Below are 14,865 nucleotides of genomic sequence, written 5' to 3' on the forward strand. Positions count from 1 at the left end.
TTCAGAAATATGATGAGGGGATGGGGAATAGGAAGAATGGCACTCGGTGGCCACACGTCTCTGAAGCATACGGGCCCATAGAAGCAATAAGGGCGCGACCTGCGGTTAGCCGGCAATAGAGCTAATGATCCTGACTCTGTGGTAAGCGCTCCTTGTTAGGACGCTTTTAATTGAATTGTGCTAAAGGATTCCCTCCAGCCCTTTGTCATGTAAGAGGCCCTAGTGTAGGCTGAGTATGTTCAAAGTGGTCTACCCCGCAGCGGCTGTCCTGAATCTACCTCTCGTTTATTATACGGTGGTGAGAAAGGGATCCGTTCATTCATCAGACTCTTGTGTCTTTCTCTAGGCTACAACTATAGTTTGCTAAGGACCAGAATGGTTTTTCTAAAATGTAGTATATTTCTGTGAATTTTGTGCTTTTAGATGTTGCCTTTTAATACATGTAAATGTATTCAGTTTGTACATGTTTTGACTCTCTGAGAAAATTAACATTGATATGCAGACCTTTGGTTAGACTTGCATACAAGTGTTCTCTTGTTCAGTTTTCAAAAGCACAGATATTAAACTGTCAGCCACTGCTCTTTTTTTTTTATTTTTATTTTTTTTATTTAAATTCCATTCCGAATTCTGTTGTGCAGTTTTCCTGTGTTTGTATGCTTATGTTGCCAGAAAGAGTGCAAACCGCATTTGCGTATTCATGGCTGGTTAACTTTTTTACGTACACTTCATATTATTCTTGTGTTTTGGTTTGGTTTTTGCAAGGTTCTCTATGGAGTTAGCTTTTTTGCATATTGTTCTGGAGCTGTTTTATTGTGTTAAAGACAGGAATTCTTCTTCCACTGTTTTTTGTAAGACATTGTAACTTGAAGACTTTTTTTTAATGTTTGAATTGATATTTTTGAAAATTACACTGTTTAATTTTCAGAATGGGTATGTACTTCTGTACAATGGCATCATCACCCCTTGTGGACATTTTGTGATAGACATACACACTTCTCTTAAAACAAAAAGGTTTTTGTCCCACAGGGGTGGCTATTTTTTTTTATAAATTTTTTGAGTTTTTAAAATTGAATTAAAATCTAAATGTATTAACCACTAAATAGCCCTGGAAATAGTGAAAATCTTAAATTTGTGATCAAATGACGGTCATATACAATGTGTAAGTTCATATTCTGTCTGTTTGTAAAAGTGCAAACGTTATGAACAAAGACGTATTACATTTTCAGATATAAATGTTACACATTTTCTCTAATGGTATAGCGTCTGTGTGCTTCTCAAAGTAAAAAGACAGGCAGTGAACTTTGCGTCGAATTTGTTTACACCTGTGAATCAAATTGATAAGAAATCCCAAAAACTATAAGAAAAATAAATAGAAATGGTAATCGGAAGAGGGGGTAATTGGACCCCCTCACAGTGGGAATCCACCTAATGGAGTGATTTCATGGAACAAATCAACCCTGTTGTTTGAGGGATGGGTGTAGTGCTTGTTTTGCTAATTTAACTTGCCGAATGGGCATGTTTATGCGGCCTTCACTGATGAAGCACACGGCTGTACCGTGTCTTTATGGTCACCTGTGGAGGTCCAGGGATTGTTTTGACCATGTCTTCCAAAAAACTTTTGAACCCCAAGCGCATTGTATGCTTCTCTATCTGTGTTGCAAGGGGTCTGTTGTACATCTCTTCATTGATGTGTTGCAGTACTTGTCTACAGGCCACTTAACTGTTCCTCTCCTCCAGGTGGAGCTGCAGTTCCAGTTGAATCGACTCCCGCTTTGTGAGATGCACTACGCTCTGGACCGTATAAAGGACAACACCATCCTGTTTCCTGATGCTAGCACGACCCCCACCATTCCCTGGAGCCCCAACAGGTAGTGGACACTGACCTGAGCTCTCACTGTTGACCCATATTTTTACCTGACACAATATTAAACAACTGTTCACGATCACTGTCTGTTGTCCGCATTTTTGAAGTATCGGTTTTTAATGTTTATCCAGCAGAACACTGACTGATCGACAAGGTAATGTGCGCTTTGTTCAGTTTGTCTGTACTGGTTTTTGTTCAGTATTATTTTTATATTCAACATTTAAACACTTGTTTTTACTGGACTGCCTTTGACTGAATTAAAATTTGCATTGTCAGTTTGATTTAAATTTGCTTGTTCTTATTTTCTGTTGAACAACGGAAGAGAACTGGGTCATAACCCAGGTAGAAGCCTGTTGAGAAAATGCAAATACATAGAAATATGTAATAAGAAGAAGGGCTGAAGGTTACAACATGTAGTAGAGGTGGTCAGCAAATTTAACTGAAATGTTTTGGTTCTTGGTTTCAGCAAATTAATATAAAATACTATTAAAATGAGCTTCAGATCCCTTTCAAGTAACTTGATATCTGCTATGAGAAGCGTGCAAAACAAAATTTAATCTCTTGTGGACATCTCACGATCCATCTTCTTTTAACCTTTCTTTTGCTCTAGCAATTTCTTTTCTCCCCTTTCCTCCAACATACTCAGTCTTCTGCTCAAGCCCTCATCAACGAATCTGTTTCACCCTTTGAAATACCTTGCATTAGTTTCAGAACCACTGCCTTACACTTTTTATAGTTTTCGCCAGTACAGAGAGAGGGTTACTTGTTATAAAAGTTCAGCTGGTTATTCTGGTTATTTAAGCATGATGATCCAAATATGACCATAGTTTCTCTGATGTGGTTTTTTTTTTAAACTTCTCCATCTTAAGATGGAGATCTTTATATCAAGAATGAAGAACAGTGTTTTTATCAACTTTGGGAATTTTATGCAAAGTGCTGTGGGAATTAAAGTGTGTAGAAAAGTACTATGGGGGGGCGCAGTGGGCTGGACCGGGTCCTGCTCTCCAGTGGGTCTGGGGTTCGAGTCCCGCCTGGGGTGCCTTGTGACGGACTGGCGTCCTGTCCTGGGTGTGTCCCCTCCCCCTCCGGCCTTACGCCCTGAGTTGCCGGGTAGGCTCCGGTTCCCCGCAACCCCGAATGGGACAAGCGGTTCAGAAGGTGTGTGTGTGTGTGTGTGTGTGTGTGTGTGTGTGTGTGTGTGTGTGTGAGTGAAAAGTATTATGAGGTGTTGCATCCTCTCCTGTAGACTGTTTAGGGACATGTACTCTCTTGTTATATGATTAGTTCCCCATTGTTGTGGAACAGACTTTGCAGTTGTTAAGGCAGCTGTGTTTCCAGCCGCTTTGTGTCTCTAGGACTGATGCCCATACGGCGCAAGGTAAGCATGCCAGATCTGCAGGTGTTTTTATTTTGATTTTTTTTTTTTTTGATACAAGAAGCTGTACCCTGTTACCATTGAGTCTTGTTCTTGTGAAAGTCAACATAAAAGACCCACCAGTGCTAATTGTGTCCGATGTGGCGGTTTGGGCTCTAAGCACTCCCTTAGTATGGCTGGATGCATTGCACATTTGGATGCAGAAACTGGACTCTGGACCTGATCAGAGATTCAAATAGTGCTGCCTTATCCTTCAGAATATCACCTTTTCATCATTTCTCATGTATGTCTTGACTGTACAAGAGTGGAATAACATCCAAAATTCAAGTTTCTAAGTTTTCTAAGCTATGCCTTCTTGAGTCAGTGTTGAAGCTGGCTCTCATGTTTCAAATGTCATTTATGTTGGTAATCTCTAAACATTGCAGTCTGGATTTGGTTTGACGTCTACAAAGTAAACATTTTGGTATTAAAGCATCATCATTTTGTGCTGCTGAAAGTAAATTTTCAACTTTTCACTCTTCACACTGTTTCCAGTGTGCTTAAAGAGCTTAATATTTGGGAAAAAAATATCTGAAGTTATACATAGAAGCCACTACGTTGCGTTACATTTATTTATTTTGCAGTCACTTTTCTCAAACGCAGTGTACATCTCAGGAAGAAATACAAAGAGCACATTACATCAACAGATGGAGAAATTTGAATGCACACATGATTCTATAGTGTAATTGGTGTTGTTGAAGATAAAGACAAAGTGTTTTCACTGCATATCAGGAGTAATTGAGTGACACATATTAGTAGTCCTAAAGCCTCTAATCCATATAAACATCGTATTCATATCTTCATGTGTCATGTCTTTTCCTTAGCCTTGCCTTGAATCTTTTGGTTTTGGATACAGAAGGTAAAAGGTGCTGATATTTTTCCCAGCTAGTTCTGACTTCAATCAGTCACAAGCGCATTCAAGCGGTCAGCCAGTTTTCTGAGTATTATGATGTCATCATGCTCCAGTCCTCAAGCACCGTCCTCCTAATCGACTCCCTTCTTACTTTCTCAGGGCTGGCTTTGACAGTGGAGATTTGTAATTCAGCCAGCCTATTCAGTGACACCTTTTAACAGCTGGATTGCTTTTATGCATTTGCACAACTGGTTGTTTTCTCCTGGAACAGTTCATGGTAACTACTATGGTCAAGAGTACTACAGCAGAAGGTGGGATTCGGACCAAGGTCCTTTGAGTGTAGGGTCTAATCCTGAAACACTGGTTTTGTTGCTTGTATGGTTGTTATAATATCTGTGAGCGCTTGGAAAGGGGTAGGGTGAATCAAGGAATCTGGTTTTGGTCATAAAAATTCAGTGGGAATCCTAGAAGTGCTTGGTCTGGTAGCTTCTCTCAACCTGCTTGGAGTCCATGTCTGTTTCAATGCCCATCTCTCCTTTTCCTGTCAACAGACAGTGGGACGAACAACTGGACCCTCGGCTCAATGCCAAACAGAAGGAGGCTATCCTGGCCATCACCACGCCTCTCTCCATCCAGCTGCCTCCGGTGCTCATCATTGGGCCATATGGCACAGGCAAAACCTTTACATTGGCACAGGCAGTCAAACACATCCTCAAGCAGCCAGAGAGCAGGTGGGTGGTGGCAAGGAGGTCTGAACCCTCAAAGCCCAGAATATTTGGTATGGACTTCCATTCCCATAGAAAAACACCAGTCTCACAGTGACATCATCACAAAGTAAGAAGTACTGCATGGCACCAGTAATATAATTGGCAGAATAAGTCATACAGTTCCTGCCAATGAATAAAGGAACTTATTTTGGCTAAGAGAATATATGTGGCCCTTATGCAAGGTACATTGCACTGTTGCTTCATATGGATGGGTGGACTTGACAGTGATAGTTCAGCTCGGCAGTGAAATCATAGTAATGGCTGTAAGATGTAGTGTTAACAAAATACAAATGCTTGAGATGTGAATAATTTTGTGTAAGCAGTTAGTTGACCAATTTATACAAAGGCATCTAGTCTTTATTGTAACTTTTAATATGGTTTTACTTTCTTGTAACAACAAAAATGTCATATTGAGAATTATACATTTATGTTTTTATCACATATACTGAAGAAAGGAAATAATGTAAAAACACTGATGCTTGGACACTGCTCCTTTAAGTGTGTTGTCCCATCATCTGCAATGCCCCTGGAAACAGAACAACCATGCAGCAGAGTTATTTAAGCATTTACATGTACTTATTTAGCTGAATTTGCATTTATTAACTTATCAGATGTTTTTCATCAAAGCAATCTACAACTTAGGAAAAAAACAAAAGTGCCTTTCACCGACATATAGAGAGAAAAAAATGTTTCACAATTCGTGAAATGCAGTCATTTATCTGAATACCACGGTTTTGGCCAGCATATGCTACACAGGTAATGTAACTGATGCTCATCTCTAAAGTCACATACAATATTAAGCTACTTACAGTAGTTTACACATTTAAACAGCTGCGTTATTTTTACTGGAGCAGTTTATGGTAAGTACCCTGGTCAAGAGTACTATGCCATAGGTGGAATTTGAACTCAGATCCTTTGAGTGCAAGGCAGCAGCTTTAAACATTATGGTGCCTGGTTCCCACTGTACCGACTGTTCTCCAAACAAATTTAAGTAACTATAAGTCCTATAGAAAAGTCATCTGAAATGTTTGGTGAGAATGACCTAAAGAGAATCTTGTCGCTGATTGAGTTTTTCTGCTTTTATTCACAGGGTACTCATTTGTACCCACTCCAACAGTGCTGCTGATTTGTACATAAAGGATTATCTTCATCCGTACGTGGAGGCAGGGAACACGCACGCCAGGCCACTCAGGTGAGCAAGTGTAGCAGTGTTGTGCTCTGGATTTGTCCAGTTTTTTTTTTTTTCTCCTTCTCATCTTAGACACACTATCCATGCCTGCTCCTGTCCAAGCAAGCCTTAATCTTGATGAGGTAAACGTGGTTGTGCTCTCTGGATTCGGCTGTGTTCAGCCAGAGCACTACTTCTCTCCTCAGTGAGCGGGTCACTTGTGACATGGGTCTGACAGTATGATGGGATTGCTGACTTCCCTGCTATTCACCATAAAGTGCGTTCTTCTTTCTTCACAGTGAGATATAAAGATTTTATTTGCTGCAGGACCAGTTAAATGAAGGCTCTATCCCCTGTTTAATTGTAATGGGAGAAAGGCCTGTCTCTCAAATTTTAGCAGTTTTTACTTCCTGTCTGATTTGCTTCTCTGAAATTTGTTCTTGAGCGTAGCAACAGGCTGTTTTTATAAGAAAAAAACAAGTACATCAGGTTCACTTTCCACCTTTTTGCCAATCCATTGTTTCCTGATCCTGGGATGCTGATCTTCCCTCTGTGGTACTTGTTTCAGGCTGTAGTATTTGACCAAGCTAGGGTCCAACTGCCTTATCTCTGGCCCACCTGGCTACCCCTGTTGCTTGGGCAGAGCTTTCCTGCCTTCCCGGGTGCCTGGCAGGCATGTCACTGTTCACAGACTTACCGGCTGACACCACTTTCACCAAAGGCAGTGTTTTTAGCTTAGGATCCATTTCAAGGAGTCCAGAGTTATCAGATGCACACCCAGTGAATTGTCAAAACAAGGCGTTTTGATTGATTGGAGCTGGCAGAGGAAAGTTGTTTTAACCATAAGTTGGTTTCACTGGCCTTGAAGCGAATAGCGTAAGAGTCAGAGTGCATCAGAGGGGAACATAGCCTGATTCCAGTCTTCCCATCTCCACTTCTCCCAGGGTGTACTTCAGGAACCGCTGGGTAAAGACGGTCCACCCTGTGGTGCAGCAGTACTGTCTCATCTCAAGCACACAGTTCACTTTCCAGATGCCTGAGCGGGAGGACATCATCAAGCACCGGGTGGTGGTGGTTACGCTCAGCACCTCCCAGTACCTCTGCCAGCTGGATTTGGAGCCTGGTGAGTGTTCTCAATGCCTTGGCTGCTGTTGCAGCTGACCAGAACCACAACTTTTGAGGGTGTCCATGTCTCCCATAAGTGTGTTTGTGTCCTTAATAAAACCTTACAGAATCATCATTTGCTGAACAGCTGCAAGTGTGCTGTGTGTGTTTTGATATAAAATATATGAAAATTAAGTGTTGCCAATATTTGCAGCTCAAGTATTTAGGTCAGCTCCCTCACTCAAAGATACAGCTGCAGAGTTCCTTAAGGAATATAGACCTGCAGCCTTTGTGATGTCTGCGCCAATCCTCTAATCAGACTTGACTGCTCTTAGATATTTCATCAAGCAATACTGATTGATTTCTTTTCACTTCTAATAGTGTGAAAGCCAAAGTGTTCATTTGTATCCATGACTTAAGCAGTTGTATCTGGAAAAACACACAGACAGGTTTCTTGGACCAGATTATTTTGGTAATGATCCAGAGAGAGACACCCCCTGAATTTGAACTTATTAAAGTCCATAAAAAGACATTAAAACCCCAAACAATTTGTCAGGAAGAGCTAATAACTGGCTTTAATGTGTCAGTAGAGAGGTTTGTCTGTTGCTTGGAAACACCATCTGTGTTTCTAATGCAATTCACATCATTAGCTCCTGCTTTATCTTCCTTTGCAGTACGTTTGCTGTTGATGAAAATCTCATTTAAATGAGGCTTTTGGGAGCTGTGACTCCTCTGTAGTGGCAACAAAGCGTGGATTTTGTGTGCAGCAGGCTGAGCGGCCTCTTCTCCTGTTTTTGTTTGATTTTTGTCACCCATCTTGGTGAGCACCTGCCTGTTGCTTAGGAGTCTTGTCTGGAGTTGTTGAGTTCTCAGGGTAGGGGGTGGAGTGTTGAAGGTGAGAATCGCTATTAAATCTGTAAACCTCAGTCTCACTGTTCTCCGGCACAGTCAGTCTCAACCAAAGCAGCTCACAAACAGGTAGTTAGCAAAGTACCATGGTACATCCATGTCCTAGTTAACAGTGTTTTTTCGCTTCTTGTGTTCTGGTAATGAAAGATAGGACTCGGTTTGAACGAGAACTTGATAGTTTTCTGCATTTGTGCCCCCTTTATTGCTACACCTTGTCTGTCTCTGTTGCTTTAGATATATAGCCATTTCTCTCTGTACCCCTGAAGTGGCCTTGCACTTGCAGCCATTTATTTATGCTGATTTATCTTCCTCACCCTTGGTGCATCTTTTGAAATTTTCAAATCAGTGCTCTCACTGCAGTGGCTCTGGGATGGACGATGGCTGTTTTCGCGAGTGTAGAGAATGGGGGATGGGGATCAAATAAGAGCGGAACTGCTGATATCTCCGACTGTTTGTGTTGAGCTGGAAGTTGGAAGGTTTGAAAGATGGATCTGTCTATTTATGTGCAAATCACTTCTCTTTGTTGAACCCCGTGATCATGCTTCCTAGTGCTTGCTGTGCTTATTGGCCTCGAGTACATGGATCCATATATGCACACTTAAATGTATTTTAATGTTTATTAAATGTTAAATATATTAGGGTCCAGTTATCAGTTTTCTCCTCTGTATTTTCTTGAGGGAATAAAGTTAATATTTTTAATGTAAAATGGAAAAAATTCTAAAGTATTACATGAAGATTTTTGTGTGTTCTTTTTAGGAAAAAAATGGTTCAGGTTTTGTGTCAATACTTGATATATCTCCCATAAAGACTGCAAACCAGCAATATTCTTGCTTTAATGTCAGGAAAAATAAATCTAAATACTGATTTTTAGTGAGCACCTTTAGACGGAGCTCTGCTGCAGGCCAGTGAAACACTATCCCCCGTGTTACACTCCCTGGTGTTCTGTTGTATCTGGAGTTGGTCATTGCTGGAGGAAGTGAATCAATATGTTGTTTAACAGTGCTTCTGTCTTCCTTGCCCCAGCAGCATTTTCTGGGTGTTTGATAACTCTGAGATTTTCTCATTCCATGGTCTTTTCCCCTTACCGTAACACTCAAAGGTTGTTCTTCAATGTATGCGTCTCTCCCTTTGTCTCAGTCCCTTTCCCTCTGTCCGTCTCTTTTGCTACCCAGGCATCTTCACCCACATTCTACTGGATGAAGCTGCCCAGGCCATGGAGTGTGAGACCATCATGCCTTTTGCTCTGGCCAGCAAAAACACCCGGATTGTTCTGGCAGGAGACCACATGCAGGTGAAGTCCTGTGAAATTGTTGTGGAGTGGCCAGCCGTTGTACCTTTGTATACTCACTGACAACTGAATTGGCCAGTGTTGATGAATGACTAAAATTTTTCAGTCATTAGTTTGAATCTAAGATTTCAGCAGTCACTGTTCTCTCAAGCATTGTATTGGGGCTTTGCTCTTAATAAACAAACGAGTTCCATTGAGCTTTAAACTCGTTCATACAGTTGTCAGTATTGTAATTGCTGTGTATTTTGTCACAGTGATCCAACTCCTCATGCTCCCACCTAAGGTTTGTGTAGTGTAACTGGGAAACTTTTGAGTCCTGTCGCATTTAGATATACAAAGACCATTTCCGGAGCAGAAAAGCACAGTTTGGACTGTAGTTGAGGGTAGAAGAAAATGTTGGCCACATTGAGACACTGCTTCTTGCCTACTTTAAATGAACAGGCTGTTGTGTGTCAGGCGCACTGACAGAAGACTGGACACTGTTTAATTTCTGATGATTGACAGGATGCAGTCCAGAGCCGGCCCCTGAAAAGAATTTCAGGAATTTTAAATCCGATAATGGCTCTGTTTTGTGCTTGTTTTCTCCATTTGGAATGAAGTCCTCACAAATGAAAAGCACTTTCCATTTAAATCCCCTGGCAGGGCTTTTCTCAGCTGCCTCTTTTCGAGCCTCCTAATCTAGCACTTATTGTCTGTCTCTGGCATGCCTGTTGCCAGGGATTATGCAGCCCTCACTTCTCTATCTGTCCGTCACTTTACCCATGGTTATTGGATGTGGTGTGCCTCCGCTGTTGAATCATTGGGCCGGCAATGCTGAATGGAGCCCGTGCTTCCTATTGATTAGAGTTAACAGCAACAGGGCCCAGTTATAGGGCACAGGCCATTTGAGCTCACTCCAGGGGTGAGTAGCTTTCATAAGGAAGGAGAAGATGAACCTACAGTCTCAGATTAGAAGAGATTGTGCTCCTTGTATCTTTCAGTGTATTATCAGTAAATGCCAGTGGGAATGTGTGTGCTGTATAAAGCCAAGAAAGGAGCATGATCGTAAAGTTTAATCTGGGTAGAGATCAGCCATGGAAGTGTTTGTATTCATTGCATTCTTACATTTTAAAAAATCACAGATGTCAGAAGCAATGTAGTCCTGCTTGTGATATATGGAAACTTTCAAAGGGGTTAATATTTCTTGAAAAAAAGTGGAATAAATTCTTTTAAAGTATATAATGTTAAAAATTACTGCTGACAAATTTTGCAGATGGGCAAAGTCATAGTTTAGAGGTCATAATGTACTTAAATCCAATATAAACAATGTTATCGGGATCATTTGGATAACATCCGTGTATTTAGTATTGTAGGAAGTGAGCATATCTGGTGAAGTTTACTGTGTAATTGTATTGTGTGCACACATTGGGAGGTTTTTCTTTCTTATATTTCTTATTGGGAAGATTTAGTGTCACTTTTTAAACATTTCTTATGACGAAGGTAGTTGTTCCCATGTATTTGGCCAGTACGGTTTGTGAATTATCAGCTCTTTGAGCATTAGGACTGTAGAACATTGAGCACATTGCCCCTACTATTGACGGCCCTCTTGTCGGTGTTCTCCAGCTCAGCCCATTTGTGTATAGTGAGTTCGCTCGAGAGCGGAACCTGCACCTGTCGCTGCTGGACCGCCTGTACGAGCACTATCCTGCCGAGTACCCCTGTAGGATACTATTGTGCGAGAACTACCGCTCTCACGAAGCCATTATCAGGTAGGGGTCCAACTCTGTTCAGGTGAGCACTGTTCTGCCAGTATTAACAAGACCACTGTGGTCCTGGACTGGCTGAATTTGTCCATCTTTTACTGTTGTGTTTCACTGCTGCTTCTGTTCAACTCTGACCATGACCCACACTTGTTTAAACTTTTCAAGTCCTTGGATGTCACGTTAAAAATATGCTCTGACCTTCATTTATCTGCTGAAGTGTGTAAATGGTAATTAATACAAAGTCTGTGTGGTTACAATCCTTTGGTTAAAAAAGACACGCACAAACACGCACACACACACACACACAGCATCTGTTTGTCTTGATTCTTTTTGCATAAAATCTGCATATCTATTACCCATCAACAGATTTTCGTATATTTTGATAAATGAACTGCCTATTTTTCCGTCAAAAGACTGTCAGTCTGTCGTTCCCGGAGATGTGGTTAGTTCTGTGTGCCTTTGCACACATTTCCTTGACTGCTTCTGGAATAGCTTGTATGTAGCTCCATCTGAGGCATTATGGCTATTAACACTAAGTTAACCAAATGTTTAGAAACTCTCCTTCATACCCAGGGGTCTACTGTATTTCCCATGTAGCCTGTTGAAAAGGGATCCAGATACTAGGCAGACTGTTACAGGATGCTGAATGCTTTTATTACTAAATCAGCTTGTTCTGATGCAATAACCGCCATTGTGGGGAAATTGCGAGATGCCACAGTGACGATGAAGTATTAGTGTGCATAATGGCACATCAGAACTGCTATTTTTAAAGCCCGGTCCCTTAACTGGGTGTTGGTGTTAAAATCAGGACAGGGCTTAATGAAGTGGAAATCACTCACTCACTGGTAGAGTACATCTGTGCCTTTACATTTATTCGTTTAGCTGACACTTTTCTCCAGAGCGACTTAAAATCTTAAGTTACTTACAATTATTTACCAATTTACACAGCTGGGTAATTTTACTGGAGCAATTTAGAGTAAGTTCACATTGAGAGCAGCTGCTAGTGTAGTAGTTAGAGCTACTGTCTTTGGACCCAAAGGTCACATGTTCGAGTCTCACTTCCAGCTGTAGGGCCCTTGAGCAAGGTACCCTAAATTTCTCCAGTAAAATTACCCACCTGTATAAATGGATAAATGATTGTAAATAGGTTAACATTGTAAGTTGCATTGGAGAAAAGCGTCTGCTAAATAAATGTAAATGTGAGTACCTTGCTCAATGGTTCTACAGCTGGAGGTGAGGTGGAGGTCCTAAGGCAGCAGCTGTAACCACTGCGCTACCAGCTGCCCAGTAAGAGGAAAGAAAGTCAGTTAATGCTTTCAAAATACAAGTCAGAAGTCTTTTTGCTGTTTTGTTAAAATAATAAATTTTCAGTTATAACATTGTTCTCATGCTGAATGAAAACATTGACTTGGTGGCCTTTTAGTGGTTTAAATCACACTTTGCAGGTTTTGTAATGTACCAAGAGAATGCAGCTTAAATAGGAGTGTTTATGTTGACATTGACTTATTTTGGCGCGATACGTGGGTAGCAGATGTGACCTTTAAGGAGCAGCAAAGCTGAGTGTTCCCCACACCCCCATCCCTCCAGCTACACATCAGAGCTGTTCTACGATGGGAAGCTGATGGCCAGCGGGAAGCAGCCCTCCCATAAGGACTTCTACCCCCTGACCTTCTTCACGGCCAGGGGGGAGGACGTGCAGGAGAAGAACAGCACTGCCTACTACAACAATGCAGAGGTATCCATCCAACCTCATTACCATAGGGCATTTCTGTTCCAGGGACTGCAAACGGGAATGAGTCTTCCAGTGTTTCATTTGCTGTTGTGTTGCTTTATTGGGAAGGAAAGGGTTTCCGTTCTTCCCAAAATGCTTTTTCTTAGAAGTTGTTTTGTTCAGCTCCATGCTTGCCACTGAGGTCTAGGACAGCTGAATTGTTGTCCTCCTAAGATGGTAAAATTGGGAAGGGTGACTTTTTCAGCATGTGCTTCTGATAAATAATTAAGATCAAAGTGGTTGTCTTATACACAAATTGTAATTTTCTTAAGTTTATGATTTGTACTGAATTTGTTCTCAAGGGTTCATTTGTTGGGATCCCAATGTTGAGCTCCATAGACAAAGTTCTCATGAGTTATTGAGGAGGTCAGCATCCATAATGTTTATCTGCAGGTATTTGAGATTGTGGAGAGGGTGGAGGAGATGCGGAGAAAGTGGCCGGTGGCCTGGGGGAAGCTGGATGAAGGCAGCATTGGCGTGGTATCCCCCTATGCTGACCAAGTGTTCCGTATCCGTGCTGAACTGCGGAAGAAGAGGCTGTCTGAGGTCAGCGTAGAGAGGGTGCTCAATGTGCAGGGTGAGTGCCAACACAACTGCAGCAATCCTGAAGCGCTGGCCTTGATCTGCTCCCACTTGTAGTCTGTTACTTGTCATTTGCACTCTCTGATGAAGGTGTGCCAAAAATACGCAATGCAAATGTTGTAGTCTCATTAGCTGGCTAATTTTTGACAGCTGCCACAGTCCTTCCTCTCAAGCAAATCAACCATTTCCATGGATAGTATGTCAGAAATGTGCCTGCTTAAGGAGGTAATTAAATATCAAGTAGAGCAGTGAAGGGTTGCTGTTTTAAATCTGATGTGTGCTTACAGTCCATACCTCTTTGAGAACAGTTAGTCTCTGTTCTGAAAGCCATTTGAAGTAGCCCCCCCCTTTTTTTTTTTATTATTATTGTTGAACAGTATTATCTGCAGGAAAAGTGTACCAGTTAGAGAAAGGTCAAAGCCAGGGTGGTTGGAGGAAGATGAGGCAAGGAACAAAAACACAAAAGAAATAAGTGAAATACACAGCAACGTTTAAGGTCATCTCACAGCAGCATTCCAGGTTTCCAGTGTCTCAAATGGTCAGTGGAGTGCTGTACATTCATACCATTATCTGTTGCTTCCTTTCACCTTGGGGGGGTTTCTTCTGCAGGCAAACAGTTTCGGGTGCTGTTTCTGAGCACGGTGCGAACACGCCATACCTGTAAACACAAGCAGACGGCCATCAAGCGCAAGGAGCAGCTGGTGGAAGACTCCACAGAGGACCTGGACTATGGCTTCCTGTCCAACTACAAGCTGCTTAACACAGCTATCACGCGTGCTCAGTCCCTGGTAGCTGTAGTGGGCGACCCCATAGCCCTCTGCTCTGTGGGCAGATGCAGGTAAGTCCTTTTTGGTCTGCCTGGGGCTTCCAAAGTTGCACCGGCCGTGTCCTTGGAGAACACAAACATCTCTTCTCCACTGAAAACGCCATCCTCCACTCTTGGAGCTACATCGATTCAGATCAAGATTTTCCCTTCCTCCTCTGCTGTCATGAAAAAAATAAAGCTTTAGACTTCTACTGCCCTGCTGAAACAAATGGCTGAAGGGGTTGCGGTTGAGGTACAGCCACTTGGTACAGTTAATACAAGCCTGTTTTAAAGGAGCCCATTTTTAAAGGTATATCTGTAGATATGTAGATCCTTTCAGGTCCTGAATTTTTTTTTTTTTTTTTTTTTTTTTTTTTTTTTAAAATTTTTTAAAATTTTTTTTAAATCCCCCCTCAGGTATATCCAGTCATCCCCTCTCTCACCCAGTTAAGTCCTCTCTCCATTAGCCTTGAACCAAAGCTCCCTGAGCTTTGACTTGTACTGTCCGCCATCTCTTTTGGAATGCCTGCTTCATGCTACTGCTTTGGGGATTCGACTCATTGGCTTGGTTCATGGAAGATGCCACGGGTTTGTTTCA

General features: G+C 41.8%; 1 protein-coding gene across 2 annotated transcripts in view; it reads left to right on the forward strand.

The window, feature by feature from the left end:
• The window catches only part of helz (helicase with zinc finger), a 52,508-nt gene that overhangs the window by 17,248 nt on the left and 20,395 nt on the right, over positions 1-14,865 (forward strand). For both annotated transcript variants that reach the window (XM_018761528.2, XM_029246776.1), the window contains 9 exons: positions 1,738-1,868; positions 4,683-4,862; positions 5,989-6,090; positions 7,011-7,189; positions 9,252-9,370; positions 10,970-11,115; positions 12,697-12,844; positions 13,274-13,457; positions 14,072-14,300. In XM_018761528.2, coding sequence (XP_018617044.2) covers positions 1,738-1,868; positions 4,683-4,862; positions 5,989-6,090; positions 7,011-7,189; positions 9,252-9,370; positions 10,970-11,115; positions 12,697-12,844; positions 13,274-13,457; positions 14,072-14,300 — 1,418 coding nt within the window. The remainder of the gene's footprint in view (positions 1-1,737; positions 1,869-4,682; positions 4,863-5,988; positions 6,091-7,010; positions 7,190-9,251; positions 9,371-10,969; positions 11,116-12,696; positions 12,845-13,273; positions 13,458-14,071; positions 14,301-14,865) is intronic.

Source organism: Scleropages formosus, chromosome 20, assembly GCF_900964775.1.
Source record: "Scleropages formosus chromosome 20, fSclFor1.1, whole genome shotgun sequence".
In the NCBI taxonomy this organism is placed as follows: Eukaryota; Metazoa; Chordata; class Actinopteri; order Osteoglossiformes; family Osteoglossidae; genus Scleropages; species Scleropages formosus.